This window comes from Diospyros lotus, chromosome 4 (assembly GCF_014633365.1).
Source record: "Diospyros lotus cultivar Yz01 chromosome 4, ASM1463336v1, whole genome shotgun sequence".
In the NCBI taxonomy this organism is placed as follows: domain Eukaryota; kingdom Viridiplantae; phylum Streptophyta; class Magnoliopsida; order Ericales; family Ebenaceae; genus Diospyros; species Diospyros lotus.
The window spans coordinates 20068661-20088894 of record NC_068341.1 but is presented as its reverse complement, the minus strand read 5'-3'; the positions used below and the strand labels follow the sequence as shown (position 1 = coordinate 20088894).

The 20234-nt window shown below is 35.8% G+C and overlaps 1 protein-coding gene across 2 annotated transcripts in view; it reads right to left on the bottom strand.

Moving 5' to 3' along the window:
- LOC127800681 (PH, RCC1 and FYVE domains-containing protein 1-like) overlaps positions 1-16260 on the bottom strand; it is a 58802-nt gene extending 42542 nt beyond the window's left edge. Inside the window, exons 1-9 of one of the 2 annotated variants that reach the window (XM_052335433.1) lie at positions 15641-16247; positions 14651-14737; positions 13355-13444; positions 12074-12160; positions 11850-11969; positions 8660-10762; positions 8430-8576; positions 7414-7946; positions 1829-2283 (exon numbers count right to left, since the gene is read on the bottom strand). In XM_052335433.1, the coding sequence (XP_052191393.1) occupies positions 2121-2283; positions 7414-7946; positions 8430-8576; positions 8660-10762; positions 11850-11969; positions 12074-12160; positions 13355-13444; positions 14651-14737; positions 15641-15688 (3378 nt within the window). In that variant the 5' untranslated portion in view covers positions 15689-16247 and the 3' untranslated portion in view covers positions 1829-2120. Of the gene's footprint in view, positions 1-1828; positions 2284-7413; positions 7947-8429; positions 8577-8659; positions 10763-11849; positions 11970-12073; positions 12161-13354; positions 13445-14650; positions 14738-15640 lie in introns of those variants that run through there. The other variant, XM_052335435.1, reaches the window with a different exon arrangement.
- Positions 16261-20234: the final 3974 nt, after the last annotated feature.

The following is a 20234-nucleotide window of genomic DNA, read 5'->3' as shown; positions in this document are numbered from 1 at the left end:
AGTAGGGTGTCTTGTGTATGCTACGATATGTACATGACAAGATTTGGCTCATGCAGAAAATATGATTTATAAATACATAACTAACCTTAATAAAGAATATGAATATGTTTTTACTAGTGTGTTTGATTTTAAAAAGATGAAAAAGTAAAATATTTGTCAATGCTATGAAAAACAATTCTCACATTCCCTAATTGCAATTTTTTTATGGAAAATAGGTCAAAATATGCTTCAATGTGTTGTACCATGACAATTTTTCATAGAAAATGTTAAGTAATCAAATATGCAAGCATGGAAAATTTTTCATTGATGTGACATTTTTCATGAAAAACAATTCCAATCAAATTTCATGAAAAATGATTATTTTTTACTCAAATTCCATCTTTTGAGGTGTTTGATTGAACAAATTTTTCATGAAAATTTTTTCCCAACTTGTGGTCACGTAATGCTCTTTTCTCACTTTTGGTGGAATTAATTTTCTCATAGGGGGTTAGAATCAATTTTCCATGTAAATAGAAAACCCACGTTGAATCGACCATCAACCATCAATAGAGAAGGGACTTGCAGGGATAGAATCAATAAAATCCGACGACTTGCAGTGATGATTGCCCATCACCGGAGAAGAGAAAGATCAACTAGATCCGGCAACTTGCAATAGTTGTGGCTGGGCGACGGCCATCGACGGCTTGCAGCAACTATGGCTGGGCAGCAGTCATCGACGACTTGCAGCGGCTATGGCTGAACTTACTAGTGTATGTATATTTGTGTATGTATATTTGATTTATTTTTTGAATATATGTATATTTGATTATTTTATGTAGTTAATTATTGATTTGTGTATTTGATTATTAACTATCTACGTGTGTATGTGATTATTTCTATGAAAAATAATGGCAATCAAACATCAAAAACTAAAAAAATATAACAATTTCTAAGTAAAAAATTAAACCAATCAAACACCTTCAATTAACAATTTTCTTGAAATTTAATTCTAGACAATTCAATTACTTAAAAAATATTTTCTTTCTATGCAAATTTCATACTTACAATCAAACGCACCCTTAGGGTGTATTTGATAACATATAGATGGAAATTAAAGCATTTTCTAACTTATATGGAAAACAAAAATCATCTCCCCTTAAATGAAATTTTTCATAAAAAAAAGACAAAAATATACTTTAATAATTATACCATAAAAAATAATATGTCAAACACCAAAAATTAAATTTAATTATTTAGATATAACATTTTTCATATATTTTTTATACTATCAAACACACCCTTAATAATTGTGCTATCAATTACGATGTTATCTTATAATACATTATTGCTTTGTCTGTCGGTGATTTTTTTCAATTTAAATTTTCCATGTAAAACTTTTATGTTCGTTTGCATATTTAATAATCTGATACTGATTTATTTTCAATCCTAAATGCTTTCGATAATAATAATAATAATAATAATTTTATAAGTATAGTTAAAATACAAAAGCTTAGCAGAAATATACAGAGTACTCCCATATGCTTCAAAAATTGTACTTAGTAAATTGAATTTAATATACATTACATGAATAACCTCATAACAAATAATAATGATAATAATAATAATATAGTTAAATGAGAATATTTTAGCGACCGTTCCACTTCTAAAACATGGAAAATACACCCTACGGAGTACCAAGTGTAATTCGCTCTATGGTTAAGCGTTACACCATTCCATACATACATACATACATATATATATATATATAATCAAATTTAGTATAAAATTTCAGTCGGCTCATCGCAGGCACATATGACATAAATGAAACACAGTACACCCAGACAGGGCCTTGAGAGAGAACAATTTCTACCAAGACTTCTGATAAATTTGATGATGGTTTGGTTTTATGTACACTACAAAATACAACAGAGATGACCACCACCTTACCTACCCACAAAAGGAAAGAGAAGACAATTAAATTGAACGACAACATAATAATAATAAATAATTATGATACCACAGGGAAAAGAGATATAAAGCAAAGGAGGAGGCTCTGATTACTTCCCAAGAATTGGTGTCTACTGCTTGCTTAACCTAGAAAGAAATTACTTCTTCTTCAACTATCAGAATTGACAACAAAACTAGAGTTGGGAAGGCGGTGGTGACACGCCGCCTCCAGATCGACGGGTGGTCTGGCCAGAGACTGACGACTTATCTGACCCTCGGACATTGTACCTTTCGTAAACCCTTTCACGGTTCTCCGACCACCACGTCTCCGCTTGGTGCTCGCCAAACCTTCTACGGCTGGAATGGAAATTCAACATCAGATTGCATCTTACCTTGGATGTTTTACATGAAAACTCAACCCAAAAAAAAAAAAAAAATTTGTTTAATTTTAGCAGTACTGTGCTGTATATACCATATATGTTTGGTTCCTATATAACATGTATCCATCCCTAATACAACACTAGCCCAACGGGTAAAACCCTTACAAGAGAATCCACAAGTCCATTAAATTTTTCTTAGCTACTTGGAATTTGTGGTTAGAATTCTTAGAACTTACATCAATATAGCTCCTTCAAGGAACCCCACCTATCCAACTCTCTCGTATTGTCTTACTTTTATTTTCTTTTTTTCTTTTAAATTACAACACGACAAGCCTTATTCATGCTAAGGTTTGCCATAAGGATTTTACCTCACAAATCATCTCTATCAATAACTAATTTTCTATAAACCCATCATAACCTATACCACGACTATTGAGTTTCCCATCAAGTTTTTTTGTGGTATTCTATAATTTCTTTTGCTACCAATTTATTCTATTCCATCCACTCTCTCTACAGGAGTATCTACTAGCCTTTTCTAGTCTAATTGAACCATCTTAGTTTTTCTACTATAACTCTCTCATCATCGCCTCTCACTGACTTGCTGCTACATTGACAACAAATGAAATATCAAGACAAGTGATTATAAGATAGTTGAGTTTGCTAACTAACCAAAGATAGTACCCAGGGTCGAAAATAGGGTCCCCCTATCTTAGTAACAATTTGATATTTGGATCCATGCGAGTATCTAATGGCTGACATCCAAGCATCCCTATTTCTTCAAGCATGTCCAACGCAAAGTTTCTCTAACAAATACAGATGCCAAATTACCAATCTTTGATCATGCCACTTCAATGCCCAAAAATATCTTACGTGACCCAAATTCTTGGTTTGAAAGTGTTGTTGGAGATGTGTTTTCAACTCAATGATGCCCAAATCATCATCCACATACACCACCAAAAAGAATGCGATGACCAAATTTAGACTAGTAAAAAACTAAATAATCATCTCCACTCTAATTTAACCCAAAATGCAAGACAACTAAACTAAACCTTTCAAACCAAGCATGAGGAGATTCTTTAAGGCCATAGAGAGATTTTCATCGACAACATACATGCCTAGACTCCCCCTAATCAACAAAGTTAGGAAATTGCCCAATATAAATCTCCTCCGGTAAGTCACCATGAAGAAAGGCATTCATAATATTGAGTTGATGGAAAGGCCAATTGTACATAGCAGGCAAAGACAAAAACAACCGAACAAATGAGATTTTGACTATAGGAGAAAAGGTGTCCCCTTAGTCAAGGCTAAAAATCTAAGTGTAGCCTTTAGCAACAAGTCTAGCCTTTAGATGATCAACATGGCCATCAGGCTCAACCTTGACAGTATAAATCCAACGACAACCAACAATGAACTTACTTGGAGGAAAAGGTACGAAGTCCCGAGTCCCATTAGAATGCAAGGCAAACATTTCTTCAACCATTGCATCATGCCACCCCCAATGAGAAAAAGCCTATATAACATTGTTAGGAATAGAAATCGAAGATAGAAAAAGAAACAAAGGCATGATAGCTAGGGGACAATAAGTGATAACTAACAAAGTTCAAGATGGGATGTTGGGTAGTACAACAACGAGTACCTCTGCAAAGGGTAATGCGCAAGTCAAAATCAAAAGAGGAACTAGAGGAGGATAGACTAATCAACACAAAGGGTGAAGACAAAGGTCCATTAAGATTAACTGCAGTCTCCATGAATGTATCTACTACTGACTTTGTTGATGGGTCCATAGGTCGAGGACAACACTGGTATGTTTGAAGATTTGGGCGATTAAGCCAAGAGGAAGAGGAAGACGAAGACGGAGATGAAGGATCAAATAGGGAACAAGAAGTGGTAAACTAACACACACTTACTCGAATGATATAGTGCACTAAGGGAAGGAAGAGATGAACTCAGAGAAGGTGATATCAACAGAGCCAACATATCGAGACAACTCAAGGGGGTAGCATCGATATCCTTTTTGAAGACGAGAATAACCAAGGAAAACACTTGAGAGACCGAACAAACAATTTATCACAGTTAGGTGCAAAATGATGAACAAAACAAGTACATCCAAATATCTAAGGTGGAAGAGACTATAAGTCGAACCAAGAAAAAGGATAGAATGAGGGACCTAGTCGCAAGGACAGAAGATAGCATTCAATTAATGAGATAACATGCTGTCAAAACGACATTAGCCTAATACTAAAGGGGAACATGCATTTGAAAAAGAAGCATGCATGTAGTCTCAATGAGATGACGATTCTTTCATTCAACAATCCTATTTTGCTTGGGGTGCTAGGGAAAAAAGTTTGGTGAAAAATCCCTTTTGATGCCATGTATGATTGAATAGGGGCAAACAAGTATTTGAGTGCATTATCACTACAAAGCGTATGAAACACATTAAATTGGGTGGAAATTTCAATACAAAAAGTAGTGAAGATGGATAATATCCCAAATTGATTTTTCATTAGATATACATAGGTAGTTCGTGAAAAATCATTAATAAAGGTAAAAAAATAATGAAACCCTTGTTTAAAGAAACACAACTAGGTCCCCAGACATCAAAATGAACAAGTGAAAAATGAGAGCTAACATGCTTATTAACTCAATTGGGAAAGGGACTACGGTTGTGTTTGCCAAGTTGACATGATTTACACTATAATGATGAAAGATTGGACAAATATGGTACCATCTTCTTCAAACTGGCCAAAGATGGGTGCCCTAGACAACATTAAACCTATAGCGGTGAATTAGATGGAGACCAAGGTATAATCCTCGAGACTCACATCTCGTGCCAATCGCCTGTCCAATCCTCCAATCAAAAACAAATACAGAATTGGACAAAAAAGTTATGGAGTTGTCTAGCTCACGAGTAAGTTGAATGACAGAAAGTAAATTGAAAGGACATTGTGATAAATGCAAACACATGACAAGGGCAATATAGGAAGGGGTTTTGCACTCTCGATAATCTTAATTGAGGCTTGAGAACCATCAACTAGTGTAACAGTAGGTAAAAACCTTGAGCTATAGATATCAGATAACAAAGAACTATTACCAAATATGTCATTAGTAGCACTTAAATCAAAAATCCATGGGCCGAGAGATGAGGATTGGGTAAAATAGATTGTGGGATTAATAATGTGGGAAAATGATGCAATAGATGAAGTAGTTCGTCGTGTAACACAGAACTAACATACTCTACTTCTGAGATAGTCACAGAAAGGGAGCCATTGTTATTATCGCAAACACCACTGGTAGAATCTTGGATCTCTGAATTGTCACTAACAACTTGAGGTTACGCGATGTGCATGGCCATAAAGGTCATAACAAGTCGCCCTAGTGTGGCCAATACAATTACAGTAGGTACATTGGAATCAAAATTGAACACGTCCACGACCATGATAACCCCTTCCATTACCTCTACATAAGAATGGGATCCAAATTTTGTGGCAAGGGCAACCTTTTCTCTAGGGACTAAATCACCACAATCAACAACAAAGGATGAAGTGTGAAGTAATCTGGCAGACTTCTATCAAGGGTGAAAGAGAGGTGTTGCCTAGAATATGCATTTTAACAGGCTCAAGCTTTGAACGAACATCTTGAAGGCAAAGAACAGTAAACATCTGGTCTAGCTGCTCTTGTTGCTTGTTGATATCTACATCAAAAGGCATTAGCTCATTGAATTCAATAAGCGTGGCTCGAAACTTACCCAAATGTCGTCACCTCCTATAGTGATCCTCTTCTCTAGGTATCTCTTGACTCCTCTAAATCTTCCCAAAATTTTGCCTTTATTTTGCTCCTAACCCAACTTGTAGTGCATGTCTTAACAATATTCATAGTTTCTTCTCCTAGAACAATTTTAGCTTAAATAATCCTATCTCGTATTCTCTTAACAACTACTACCCCATATTCTAAAGTCTCATCCATGATATTCACCACTTCATTCTTTGCCCAATCCTTCCCCAAGTCCTAAAGTTTATATCCAGATTCTATCAATGTTTTAGCCTTCTCTCCAACCCACCTTGTCTTTTAAAGGCACAAAATATTAATTTCTCTCCTAATCATCACAACCACTTTAATAGAATTTCCTATCAAAGTACCAAATCTCAATATTCAATGATTTAATTTATATGATCTTAGATTAGCTTCTTTGCTCACATCCTTCCATGAAAATGTGAGAATGCTTATAAATTTAATACTACATTCAGGCACCAATGCAATGTCTCTATCTCATTTGTCATAAGCAAAAGTAGTGTAGCACGTCATTAGAAAGGGTTACACCCCAACAATTTTTCATTTATCTAGAATTCATATTTGTTTGAAAAACCCTTCCAACATTTTATGTGAACATAGAATCCTTTCAAAGCTAAAAGAAAAGTTTTATCAAATAAATATAAGACTGGTTGGCAAGGCATGAAACATTATGCCTTTAAACACAAACGCATGAAAGTAAGGATTATTACATGAAAGTAAGCACAAACGTATGAAAAATTAAGCCCTTAAGCACAAACGCGCTTCAAATTAGGATGTTTTGGAACTAACTAAGAAGGCTTACATTAGGTAGCTTAGAGTTGGTGTAACACTTGTTGGATAAAATAAACATGAATTATGAGAATAATCAAAAGAGGTAAAGGAAGACGAAGAAACACTTAGTTGAGACACTTAGATTTGATATTAATTACATGGGCTTTACAAATGATAAGGCTATAGATAAAAATGAATAAAATGCTCAGCCAACCCCACATGGTGGGATAAAGACTTGGTATGTTGTTGTATTCATATAAATCATCAATAGAAGTAAAATAATACACTAGTATTATGATATTAGCAATGGCACAAATATTATATTGGTATATTAAATTTAACATCATATTTATGATATTGATTATATTGTAATATTATTAATATTTTAATATTATGGTATTAGCAACTATTATTATGTCAACAATTTTTCTATCAAGTTATAATAATCTAGTGGTGAATATTACAATATTAACTACATCAATATTAGTATAGTAAAAATTTTTCTGTGCAGAAAAAAATTAAATGAGTTGGGAAATAAATCAAATACCTGAAGCGCACACGTTTCAGATCTCTAGTTCCATCCCTGAGGGCCACAAGTGTTATGTACACACCAGGCTCATACTGCTCAATCCATTCAGCCTCAACATGACCAATGTTTCCAGTTAATGTCGAATCATTAGATCTCGTACTAGCATTGTCATCTTGAATTAATCTAGGCCCTGTGTTTTCTGGTGCAACCTCTGAGACGTCACCTCCTACACTACCATTTGGAAGTCTAAACTCTGGATGGCCATCCCTACTAGGGTTCAAAACCCCCTCCTTCTGATCATGTGTATTTGTCTCACTGCCTCCAAGCGAGTCCTTAGACAATTCACCAGGGCTAAGCATTCCATTTACTGGTGCGGGGTCTGCTCCCATAGAGGAAGCCAAGTCAGAGCTGTTGAAAAAATTAGAATGGTACTCTCCATTTGCATCAGGGTTGTGAATGCCATTTGGCTCAAACCCATTGGATGGGTAAATTCCCCTCATGCTATCTGCATTGTAGACCCCAGGTGGCAGCCTCTCAGCCATATCTTTAAGCTGCAATATCCAAAAAGAAACTTATTAATCCAACATGATAACATCCATGCGCTCACCTAAAACGAGAAAGTAAATTCACAAAGCAACCTATGCAGAAGAAGCTAAAGAGTATTTAGCAATATGAACTTGGAAGTGAGATGAAAAGAAAAACCCTGCAACCTAAACACATAATTCCCATAATTAAAAAAATTATAAGATTGGACTCTCAGGAACCAAGGAGGAAGGGAACCCAGCTTTGGGGGAGATAGCAATGTATTGATAAAAAATTGCTTCATCAACAAAGTGCCCAACCCAAACATAGATCAAAATTGGACACGTACAAAAACATAAATAATATGAGTATCAAGCATTTCCATATTATATGGTAGGTACCCATATCCCTTAACTTATACCACAATGTGACACATATAATAGGTCAGGGAACAGTTTCCTATAAAATAAGATTCTAGAAAAGCAAGGGGTATATGTAGACCAGCATATAACCTGTGCTGTAAGTGACTTTATCACTTCTTTCGCAGCTTTAGATTTAGCAGATTCTTCTGCAGCAAGTGCCATAGCATCCTGAGTTTTCTTTGTTGATTTTTGAAGCTCCAACTCTTGAAGTTCACACCGATGTCGCAGGCTCTCAACCTACACCATCACCATGATTAACAACATAGAAGGTCAATTTGAACATCAAACTCCCTAAAAATAAAAAGAGCAACAATAAGTACCTGTGATCGTAGTCTCTGAACTTCTTGATTCAAAAGTTCATTTGTTTTCTTCAAACTATCAGTAACACTTTTGGAGAAGGAAAGTCCCGTTGTTGTAGGGACAGGCGTTGCTGAACGAGGTGGGCTAGGTTTCCTAGAGAATGGAGAGACAGACCGGGAACTAACAGCAGACGGTGTAAGAGCTGGTTTAGGAACTGTTCGACGCAAATCAACAGCAGTAGAAATAACCACATCTTTCAGCTGTAATAAAGAGGGTGCTTGATAGGGTCTACCCAGTGAGAACGCATCAGGTTTCTTTCCTTGTTTCACAGCTTTATTATCCAGCTGTTTAATCAAGTCAGCATTTGAAGGCACTGCTGACCTGGACAATCTTATCTCAGCCTTGTCTATCCTGTCCTTGTTTTCACCTGAAAGGCGTGGCATGGCATTTCTCCTATTACTAGCAGCAGCTTCTGCCACCTTGCTGAGTTTTGTAAAACAGGAATCACAAACACGATATGGTTTGCTAGGATTAGGAGCCAAGGCAGCTCTTACTGCTTTTCTAGAACTACATGAATGGCAATGTACAAGTCCACAATTGTAGCAGTTGTGCCTCTTCCGAGTAAATCCAAAAGCCTGTCTACAAGCTGAGCACTGAGACTGCTCAGCACCAGAAACCCATTTGTGAAGACATATAGCTGTGGTGTAGTTTGAGCCACAGGCAATAAATTTGACATGCCTATCCTTCAAAGCTTCAACCAGAGTTGGTGTTTTCCGATCTTCGATATCTCCATGACCTAGCCTCCCATTAGCTCCTTTTCCCCATGTATATACCTCATTCCTGGATGTTAATACTGCCACATGATATGCACCACATGCAATCTCTTCTATGGACTCTCCAACACGTTTATCTTCCACCAAACAAGGTACCTTTCCATCAGACTGTGGATTACCTAACTGACCATAAACAGTGCTTCCCATTGTAAAAACCCGTCCAGAAGTGGTCAAGCCAACCGTTAAACTATGCCCACAAGCAATTTTATGAAAATTGTAATCAATAAGTGCCGGCACACATGTAGGTTTAAGTCGGGGTTCCTTGTCCCCATGTCCGAGGCGATTTTTATCTCCATCCCCCCATGTAAACAATTTACCAAATGAAACACTTGCACTAGACTGTGTAACAATAACCTCCACAACAGCAGCTGTATGCCATACCCCACATGCCACAGCAATTGTCCTCAACCCAGACAGAGATTCTACCTCTCTTGGATATGAAACATTTTCCCGGTCTCCATGGCCCAAGACACCAAAAGTTCCATCGCCAAATGTAAAAAGCTGACCTGTTGATGTCACCAAGGCCGTGTGCCATGGACCGCAAGTTACCATAGCAACTTGAAGTCCCTCAAGAGGACCAGAAATTCTTTTTGGAATCCAGTGACTCACATCAGTGCCATGACCAAGAAGTCCAGCATTATGTGTGCCATCACCCCATGTATAAAGTTCACCAGCCATTGTAACAGCACATGTGTGAAACTCTCCACATGCAACAAAATCAACAGAGAAAAATGCTAAGGATTCAACTAAACAGGGCTGCATAACGTCTTTACCAAAACCATGACCAAGCCGTCCTCCAGACTCTTCACCCCAGGTGAAAACTTCACCTTGCCTTGTGACAAGGGCAGCATGCTTAACTCCACAGGCTATATGATGCACATCCAAAACTACATTGGACTCTAACGGCCTTGGAAGAAGTAAGTCAGCTCTTGTGCTCAGAAGATCAGCATTTTTATCAGCCCCCACCTTGACAAGATTATCACATATAACCTCACCCCATATATATACATCCCCTAAAGCATCACAATCATCTGGAGCAGAACCATGACTGGATGTGCTGGGGGCACTAGATACACTAACTCGAAAAGCATCTGAACCAGATCCTTTTACTTGCATGTTTGCTTGGTCCAAAGCTACATGTGACCTTTCGGCCTCTGCAGGGTTCTCAGGCAAATAGCTTTTGGGAGAAGTATTTGTGTTGGAACTTACAGAAACCTCTGGAGAGCTAATATCTCGTGTAGCACTAATAGAACTGTCACTTTGACTATTTGATGCTAGATCTCTATTATCCTGAAATCACCACGTCAGCCACAATAAGGTTCTGATAGTACAGCAAGAAAATGAGAATCAGAAAATGCACCCCTAAGTATTCCATTTCTGATCCAACTTTAGCCAGTTTAGAATAAGAATCTACAATAAAGCTCTCAACACCAGAAAAAGTAAAAGAAAAAAAAAAAAACACAAGGGCAATTACCCAGCAATAATCAGAAGCAGTTCCATTAAGTTTTTTGGTGGCTAGCATAATCGATTATATATGTTGAAGGACAATTTATTGCAAATAACTTTTAGCATACTCTTGATAAGCAGAACAATCATATGTACCTAAATACTACTGTGAACCCCCCAACCCTGAAAATAAATAAATAAAAATAAAACAACAAACACAGATTGAAATGAGAGCTGTCAAACAAAAAATACAACAGGGATCTTCTGCAGATTTAACTTCATTTTTTTGACTATTAGAGTCCTAATAAGCTTGGCCCCAAGGCCCACACTGAGAATAAGCTCATTTACATCACCCATAACTTTAACATTAATCATTTCATATTTCACATTTTCTAAGATGGGTGTTGCGTTGCCAAACAAAAAACCATTTAGATGTTCATTTTATCATTATTTAAACCAAGTGCATCACGCATGTACCCTAGAAGACATTGTAGTAAATCAAAAGCAGAAGATAGCATGGGGACAAGGCACAGAAGATTACACTGAGAAATAGCCGGTCCATAAGGCCCCAATAATTCCAAGTTGTAAACATGGGGTTGACAAGGGAAAAGTGTATGATCCTCTTAACATATTTAGGGACCCCTGGCGCTCAGCATATTAAGACCTTCCCATTTTAAAACAACAAATTGGAACCAACAGGATCTCTAAAAATAGCTCTATTTTCTCAATGAACTACATAAAAGCCTTTCACAGCACCAAACATGAAAGCTTATTGTAAAATAACCAAGTACTATACTTGTCACAGGAAAAGTTAAAAAATTCTTAATTTAGCAGTCAGGCAGCTGTAAGTACAGAGAAAATTGGTAAATCATGCACTTATACGGCATAAATAAGAAAATTATCAAAAGAAATCCCATGGAGGTAGACTTACTTCAAAGTAGAGATCTCCATCATTCCATCCATCAATTTTTGCGCGCCCAACTTGGCCAGAAGATATTAATGCTTTGAGACCTGTAATCCACACCTCTGCTTCAACTTTGTCCTTGCAGATCTACACAATTATAAGTGTCACGATGTTTGCAATTTTAGCAGAAAACAAACAATTCAAAAGAACTTGCGTGCTATTAAGGAGAAAACTTTGTATTTATCACCAACCAGATCAAGGGACCGCTTTCCGTTGTTATAAATAAGAGAAAAGGATAAGTAGTCCTTTTCAGGACGCAGATACCGCCTGAAAACAGCCTGGAAGTACAATTAAATCAATGAAGGGGAATAAAAAAAGAAAAAGCTTTAGTTGCATGATTTGTTTGCCTAGGCAAAGGAAAGTTAAAGCCAGGAAGATGCAAGTGCTAAAATAATTTGCAATATGAACAAATGGTAGAAAAGAAAGGATAGGTTGCCCCCAAAACCCGTGGTTTGGATCATTTGCATGGAAACCCCCTATGGTTTTTGTTTTCCCCGAGATCCCTGTGGTTTACCTTTTTTTCCCGAACACCCCTTCTGTTAATTTTTAACATAAACAGAGCCGAATAAAATCAAATTAAGCCAAATATAACCAATTTTATCTTATTTCTCTCCAATTACAATAAATAAGAGGTAGAATAGAACATCTCTGGGTTCAATCATTGGAACCCAGCAAAGGGCAATGGGTGATGGAACCAGTTTCCTTTTGATTTTGAGGAGTTCTTTCAACTAGGTTTTCCAGCCTTAGAAAAGGGTAATTTCCTCTCTTAAGTGATCTAGGAAGGTTGTCCTGTTCTCTCAGTTTTCTACATCATCTTCATCTAATCTCTCTTCAGGTTTCTCTGTGCTGGAATTCTCTGTCACTCGTTGCATCTATCTTTCTTTCTATATCACTTGTACTGATAGAAACCGCTAAATCAAGACTCTTCTAGAAGTTGGTAAGATTGGAAAATCATTGTCTAAGCATTCCCAAACAAGATAATTGTAGTCGTCTTGGATTCTATCAATGCATTGTGATTATATAGCATCGGGTGATAGGTTCATTTGAAATCACTTGTTTCTGCACGCAGTTGGATTAGCAAGTTCTGATTTCTCACCAGAATTAACAGTTTGATTGCAGTGTATTTTCCAGATCCATTGCTGGACCCTACTATGAGTTCTAGCGAAGTAACCCGGCAATATTCTGCTCTTCTTTTTTTTAATTTTTTAGAATTAGAGAGATATTAGAAGAAGGTTAGTGAAATTTGACTTAATTTGATTTTAATTAATGCTGTCTGTGCCAGAAACTAGTAGAAGGATGACCGAGCAAAAAAATAAAACCACAGGGACCTCCATGGACAAAAATAAACCATGGGGCGTCTCTGCGTAAATGATCTCAACCACAGGGAGTCTGGGGCAATTAACCCAAAAAAATAATCATAGTTAAAAGCAAAGAGAAAAATAAATGATAAATTAAAAGCAAAAAATCCTCACAGTTCTTTGTCCAGGAATGATTCTCGAAACTGATGCTAACTTCAAGCTTTTTTCACCAGTACTAGAAATCCAGATCAAACATGATTCATCCTATGGGTTATGGATAAAAGGTGAGTCAGTAATACTTTAAATACAAAGCAAATCTAAAATGTACATCTTACATTCCAATTAATCAAAAGAAATACCAAAACAGCAAGAAATCACAGTGTAAAGGTAGGTGGTCAAACACACAGCACATGAACAAGTACTTCAGAATATTCAAGGATGAGTCTCATGCCACAAAAATTCTTCTTTTTTTTTTTCTTTGTTATCCCTGTCAAAATTGCCTTGTCACACAAAGATAGATGGTTAATTATACTTATGGTGCCTGGAATACTGGCAACTGTGAAAAGCCCAACAGAAACGAGAAAGTGATGGGTACATGTTCTAGAACACGATTCTATTTGACAGATTAGAATTAAACTAAAAAATAATAATTTTCCTCTAACAACAGAATGTCAAATAAAAACAAATACTAGTTTATTTGTCTTAAAATTAATCACCTAAAAAATCATATTTCTAGAAAAATGATGGTCAACCATTTCGTAGTTTGTTGCCACTTTAAACTTCCCAGATTTAAGTTACCATTCAATGTTTTTTCCTCTCCAAAAAAATGGCTAGATTCACATTTCTCAAAGAAAAGCATACCACATTCCAGAAGGTGCATACCAGTTCACAAATTGCTAGTGGATTTGTCATCTCTTATAACAATGTACATATATTAGTAACCCTTTTTGACATTAGAATAACTACCAATGAGAGGAACTATATCCTGAAACAACTTCAACCAAGATCATCCTTGCTAATGTGGTTGCACGTTCAACCAAACCCCTTAAACATAACAGTGTAGATAAGATTTCAGACAAATTAACAATATTCAAATAGGAGCGAAGACCATTGGTGGACAACCCAAGACAACTAAATCTTGTCAACTGAGTCAACTCATCAACTGAGTCTCAAACAATCTGAGGATTATTCTAGCTAATTGATTTAATGAGAAACTTTTCAGGAAGTGTGGTGGTTGTTCAAATGGCACTAGATCGCATCATGGCGGAATGGATGAGAGAGGAGGGAAAGAGAAGAATGTTGGCATGAAGATGGGAATATTGCTTAGAAGAGAAGGCTATATTTATGGGAGAATGAGGCTATGCAGACCAAGACCAACTCATCTAATCACAAGCCCAAGTGATCAACATATGAAAAGCCAGAACTCCAAGATTTTTTTTTTTGGGGGGGGGGACTAAGCATTTTACTTACATTAGAAAGTCTAAATGGGCAAAACTTGGGCTTTCCTTTACGACCATATTTAAGCAGTTGAGCACCCTTCTTGAGAGCAACTAAGGCCTGCAACAAGGAAAAACAAGGAGATAACATTTTACAAACAAGCACATTGCAGACAGATATGTGATAAAATAATAATAATAATAATAATAATAATAATAATAAAGAAAAATAAAGAGAATGTGTGTGTGTGTGTGTGTGTGAGAGAGAGAGAGAGAGAGGAGGAGAGAGAACATCGAAAACAACCATCAATTAATCAGAAAACAGCAGCATTAACTCCAACATGATTGCTAAAAAAACAGAACATCCAATCCATTTACAATCTGAGAACAGTCGTTCCTGTGTTAAAACACATTAATTTACTTACAGAGGAAAAAACAATAAAATTAACAAAACTAAATTCCAGATATGAAGTCAGGCATTTGCTTCAAGACAATATTTTCTGGAAGAAACAAATGCATGTAACCACACAGAATCCACTAATTCAGACATCAGGAAATAAATAATCTCGCAACCAAAGAACTTTCTTCGCCCTTTCTTCTGACAAGTGAACAGGCCCAGGTGCAAAGCCACAGCTCAAGCTGTCATCCATCGCAACCTGCATCATCTACTTTGCCATTTTTCTAAGAACCAAATATGCTTGTAGGCCGATATCAAACGAATGGACATATTTTCGTCACATTTATCTCTCACAGAGACAAAATCGCAAAGACATAAAGCGAATTAGAGGGATAACTATTCTCAGTGCCAATCAGTGATACCAAACCGTACAGAATGCACAGTCCAATAGTTCCCAACTTTATTAAACGCATGTACCAAAAACCAAACCTCAAAAATAGAAAGCAAAAATACTTGGGACGAAAGATTGCTGTATTGGCATCCGAGCGAGATCCAAGTGAAGCAAATGAGCTGAAAATTAACAAAATTGCTATCAACACGTCATATAGACGTATGGATACAACGCACCTGCTCGATATCACGGTCAGCATTCCCGTAGCTAACAAGATCTGCCATTCCATGTGAGAGATTTACCGGCACGCCACCACCCGCTGCGATTGCTCTGAGGAGTTCCGGTCATCATCAACCACGACGACGACCACAGGCTGCTCCGTAGTACACCATCAACCTTCACACCTTCTCGCCAAATCCCCACTCCACCGCCGCTCCACTTCCACTGCTGGAATTTTACAGATCTGCCACTGGCTCAAGAAGTCCAACCAACACCAACCGAGCTGGAACCCTAGCGCCTCTTTCGCGACCAGAATCTTCAGCCTCTCGGACTCAGACCAAAGCTGCTTGGGCGCAGTGTTTCCAAGAGAGGCTGCAGCGGTGGCGGGCGGAGAGCGGCTGCGACGGTGGTCTGCGGTCGGCGAAGGGAGAGAGAATCAAGAAAACATGAAAATCGAAGAGAAGAAGCAGTGGGATTGAAGATGGAGGTGGCGTCCGCAAGTACAGAGTCAAAGAAGAGGAAAAGAGAAAAGAAAAGGCAGAGGCAGGCAGTCTGAGAAGAAGAAAGAAAGAAAGAAATAAAGAAAGAAAGAAAGAAAATCGCCTGAATCGCTGATCACGAAACGTTTCGAGGGTAGACATCCCAAAGACATTTCCAATTTCTTAAAACCCAATTATTAAACTCTTTAAATTTATTATTATTTTATATTTATAATAATATTAATATTAATATGCATTCGTTGGTTGGTTCCTTCATTCAATGTTTTCTTCTTTTCTAGAAGTTGAAATGCCATTTAATTTAATTTAGGCTGGGCGGGGGCGGGCGAAACAAACAAACAAACAGAGTGCTGGCTGCAATCGAGGGCTTTTCCGTAATTTTCCCAAGTTCGTGCGATTAGATTAGACTTGCTTTGCTTTTCTTATTGTAGGCGATTAGATCAGATCTCCTTTTTTTTTTTTTTTTCGCATTCCTCCCCACCATAATATTACTTTCTTTGTTGCCGCTCGCTCCTTCATATTTATATTTATGCACCTTTAATTTAAATAATAATAATAATAAATAAATTTTATATGTTTGGATTATTGAATTTGAATATTAATTTTTCTTTTTTTAATTTAATCAAGTTATATCCCAATTACAATTACATATAAATTGAGACCAGTATAGTATAAGTATGCTTTTTTTTATTATTATTATTTCATAATTGTCATTTTTGGTAGATAAAATCTCATTTTTATAATGCATAATTGTCACCATACAATCTCTGGTTAGCTTGCAATTTTGACAACAATAATTATAAATGCATCATCAAATATATAAAAATAAAAATAAAAAGAATAGAAATCTTGAATGCTATGTATAATCTCACTTTAGAAAATGTATTAAATTTTTAATTAATATTATTTAAATGTTTAATTCGATTCATTGTATTCAACAAATAAAGTATTTAAAAATAAGTTATAAAGATATTTTAAACCACCTTATTTAAGTTAATTTATTTATTTTAAAACCACGTCATCATTTACCTTCCCTTCTTTTTCTTGCTTGCCTTCAGAGAAAATATATCTTGAAATTACAAAAGAAGCCCCCCGGCCCAAAAACCGAGAAGAATGCAGTGGGAAGGCGTTCTTTTGATACGGTTGGTAAGCCACCACGTTTGGTTGACGCTCACCTCGTGATGGTGGCGGCCCCACCGTCGATCAGTGGGTTCCACTGAGGGGTTTGGATCACCAACCCGCAATTTATGCTAGATTATCCCCGCCGATCGATGTAATGACTTTTACATTTCCTTCAATTTTTGACTTTGACCCTATTTTGGTATCGTGGCTGTGGATTTAAAATGGTAGAGAGCTGAGGGCTAAGTAAATAAAATATACAAAAAATTAGATATAAAATGGCTAAATGTCAAATTTTTCATTTTATTTTATTTTATTTTTAGGTTAAATTGCATTACTATATTTTATAAAGAGATATATAAATTAATAAACTTTAAGATTCCAGATTACATACTGATAGCTATTGTCATGAACATTGCCCTGACGTTGTTAAACTTTATTTAAGCTTTATTTGATAAAATATCAAAAGGTCGTTGTATCATGTTTTTTTATGTCAAATTGATTGTTATATTTTAAAAATAATTAAATAAAATATTATATTTTTATATATAGAGTTATGTTAACTATTATGATATATATCGTTTTAATACTATTAGTGACATTTACTATATCCTTAATCAAAATCTAATTAAAAAATGGAAACTCAAAATCTAAGGGAAGGGAGTAAAGGCAACTTGATTAAATGGAAACTCAAATCAATATTTAAATAATACCACATATTCATAATCATCAGAAGGTTGTAGTTTCTGTATATTTGAGATATGAACTAAGGTTTGGTCAGTGATATAATTGATATCGATAATGGAACTAAAATGTTTGATCTACTATAATAAGTAATATGACCCTCAGTTTAATGCAAAGTATAATGACTTATTTGATTATTTTTAAATTACAATGACTAATTTGATATTTCACTCAAACAAAATTAAAATGATATCAAATGGCGTGTGCCACGATAACTAACATGATCCCAAATCTGGATGTATAATGATTTATTTGACTCTGATTAATGATTAATTTGATCTCTAAACTAAAATACGACGGTCAACTTAACACTCTATCTATATGAAAAAATATAAATTTGTTCACTCAATATTATGACAAACAACGATATCTTGAAAAATCAAGATAAGAAGTCATGTGAATTTTTTTTAAAAAAAATTATTAAATAATTTTAATAAATACGTTAAAAATAACAAATATCTGAAATGTTTCTCATATATAATATTTTTTACTGTATATCTTAGTTAACAAACACTACTTAAATAGCATTACATTACAAATCAAAAATTACAAAAATTGATCATACTTGAACCACCAAACACATAAATAATCCATAATAATAATAATAATAATACTGTTGGGGGATTAATAAATAAACGATTATAATCTGGCGGCTGCACACAAAATGATTATGTGCGAGCTAATTGATAAAAAGAAGGAAAAAGAAAACCCCACCAACACCCAATTAATGATAATAATATATAATTTATGTTTACTATTTTGGGCTTCTTTACAGAGAGTTTTTGGGCACTAAGTACTTCTAGACTTATAAACGGTTGGGTGGGTGCTTTATGAGGGAGCTAGATTTATTTATTAGTTAATTATTATGCAGCATATTGTGAAGGAGTGGAGTCAGCCACTCATTTCATCCCCACCTTCCAAGCATTAATTAGCAATGTCAATTACATGGATCACACTAACAATAATATTAATCATTTGAAGCTTTTTTTTTTTTTTTTTTTTTTTTTGGGTGGGGGGTGGGGGGTTTAGAAGTAGAAAACAAGCCAAGTTTTACCACCAACCAAACACTCATCATCCTTGTCACCTCAGATTCATCATTAACTAATCTAATTTCTTAGTCGCCACTTATAACCCCAAATCTTCTAAATTAATAGGAATTTAGTTGACAAGAACACAACATATATAATGCTTTTTGGATATTTAAGAAATTTATAATAAAACATTAATATTATTTATACACAAAGTTTACATATTTTATACATTCGGGAGATTAGCTAAAATTATTAATTATTTTTTAAAAATTATAAATATTTTAGCTATTGTTGACGTTTAAAATCAACCGACCGTGATTAGTAGGTCCTCAATGAGAAAATGAGCCGAAATGCAAGGAGGAATAACTAAGTAGAAGCAAAGACAAGGGAATTTTACATGGTTTGGCTAGAACGATACCTATTCCATAACTGTTCTTTGTGTATTCCGACAGAGTAACAGTATGTAATTATTCTTATTATTCTCTCTCTTTCAATGGTGTTCTTGACCCCTATTTATAGTAAAGGGTATTTACAATTGTATAAAATACCAAAATATAGAGATGATATCATGGGGGACAAGATGTCCTTATCATCTCCATAAAATCGGGAGTGAGACTTCGTATTACTAGGAATCCGATTTACATCAGATAAAGTAAGTGAGTCCTTACCTCCAGTTATTCAGCAACAATGTTGTTGTGCGAACTGAATAATTTAACTAGCGAGTTGATCGATTAGGCCAACGAGCTTGAAGCATTGTTGGCAATTTGTTGGATATGTCGCTGAGAGCTCGTTGGAAGCATTACTGGGAGCTCGCTTGGTTCTGCAATCTGAGTTCGAATTTCAACGATGTATGAACTTATCTTAACAAGCTCGACTAGGCCTACTAAACTTTAGACGATTGGGTTAGCCTGTTGGGTCAGGGCCCACTTGCTGGGTCAAGCCCAGCCCATAAGAGGTAGTGTGAGAAATACCCGTAATAGCTATTAGTTTTCAAAAAAAAGTAATTAATTATCTTATAAAAAAAAGATATAATATATAAATAATATTATATATAGTATTATAAAATAATCAAGACAACGTCATCAATTCTAATTCCTTTTCCTTCGCGAAGGAGCGGGGCATGTCGTGTTTATCGGGAGGAAGGCAAAGCCGGGCGCCCGTCTTCAAGCTGCATGGGCGCGTGCAGGCAAGGTGCATGACAAAATGTCGCAACGAAGACA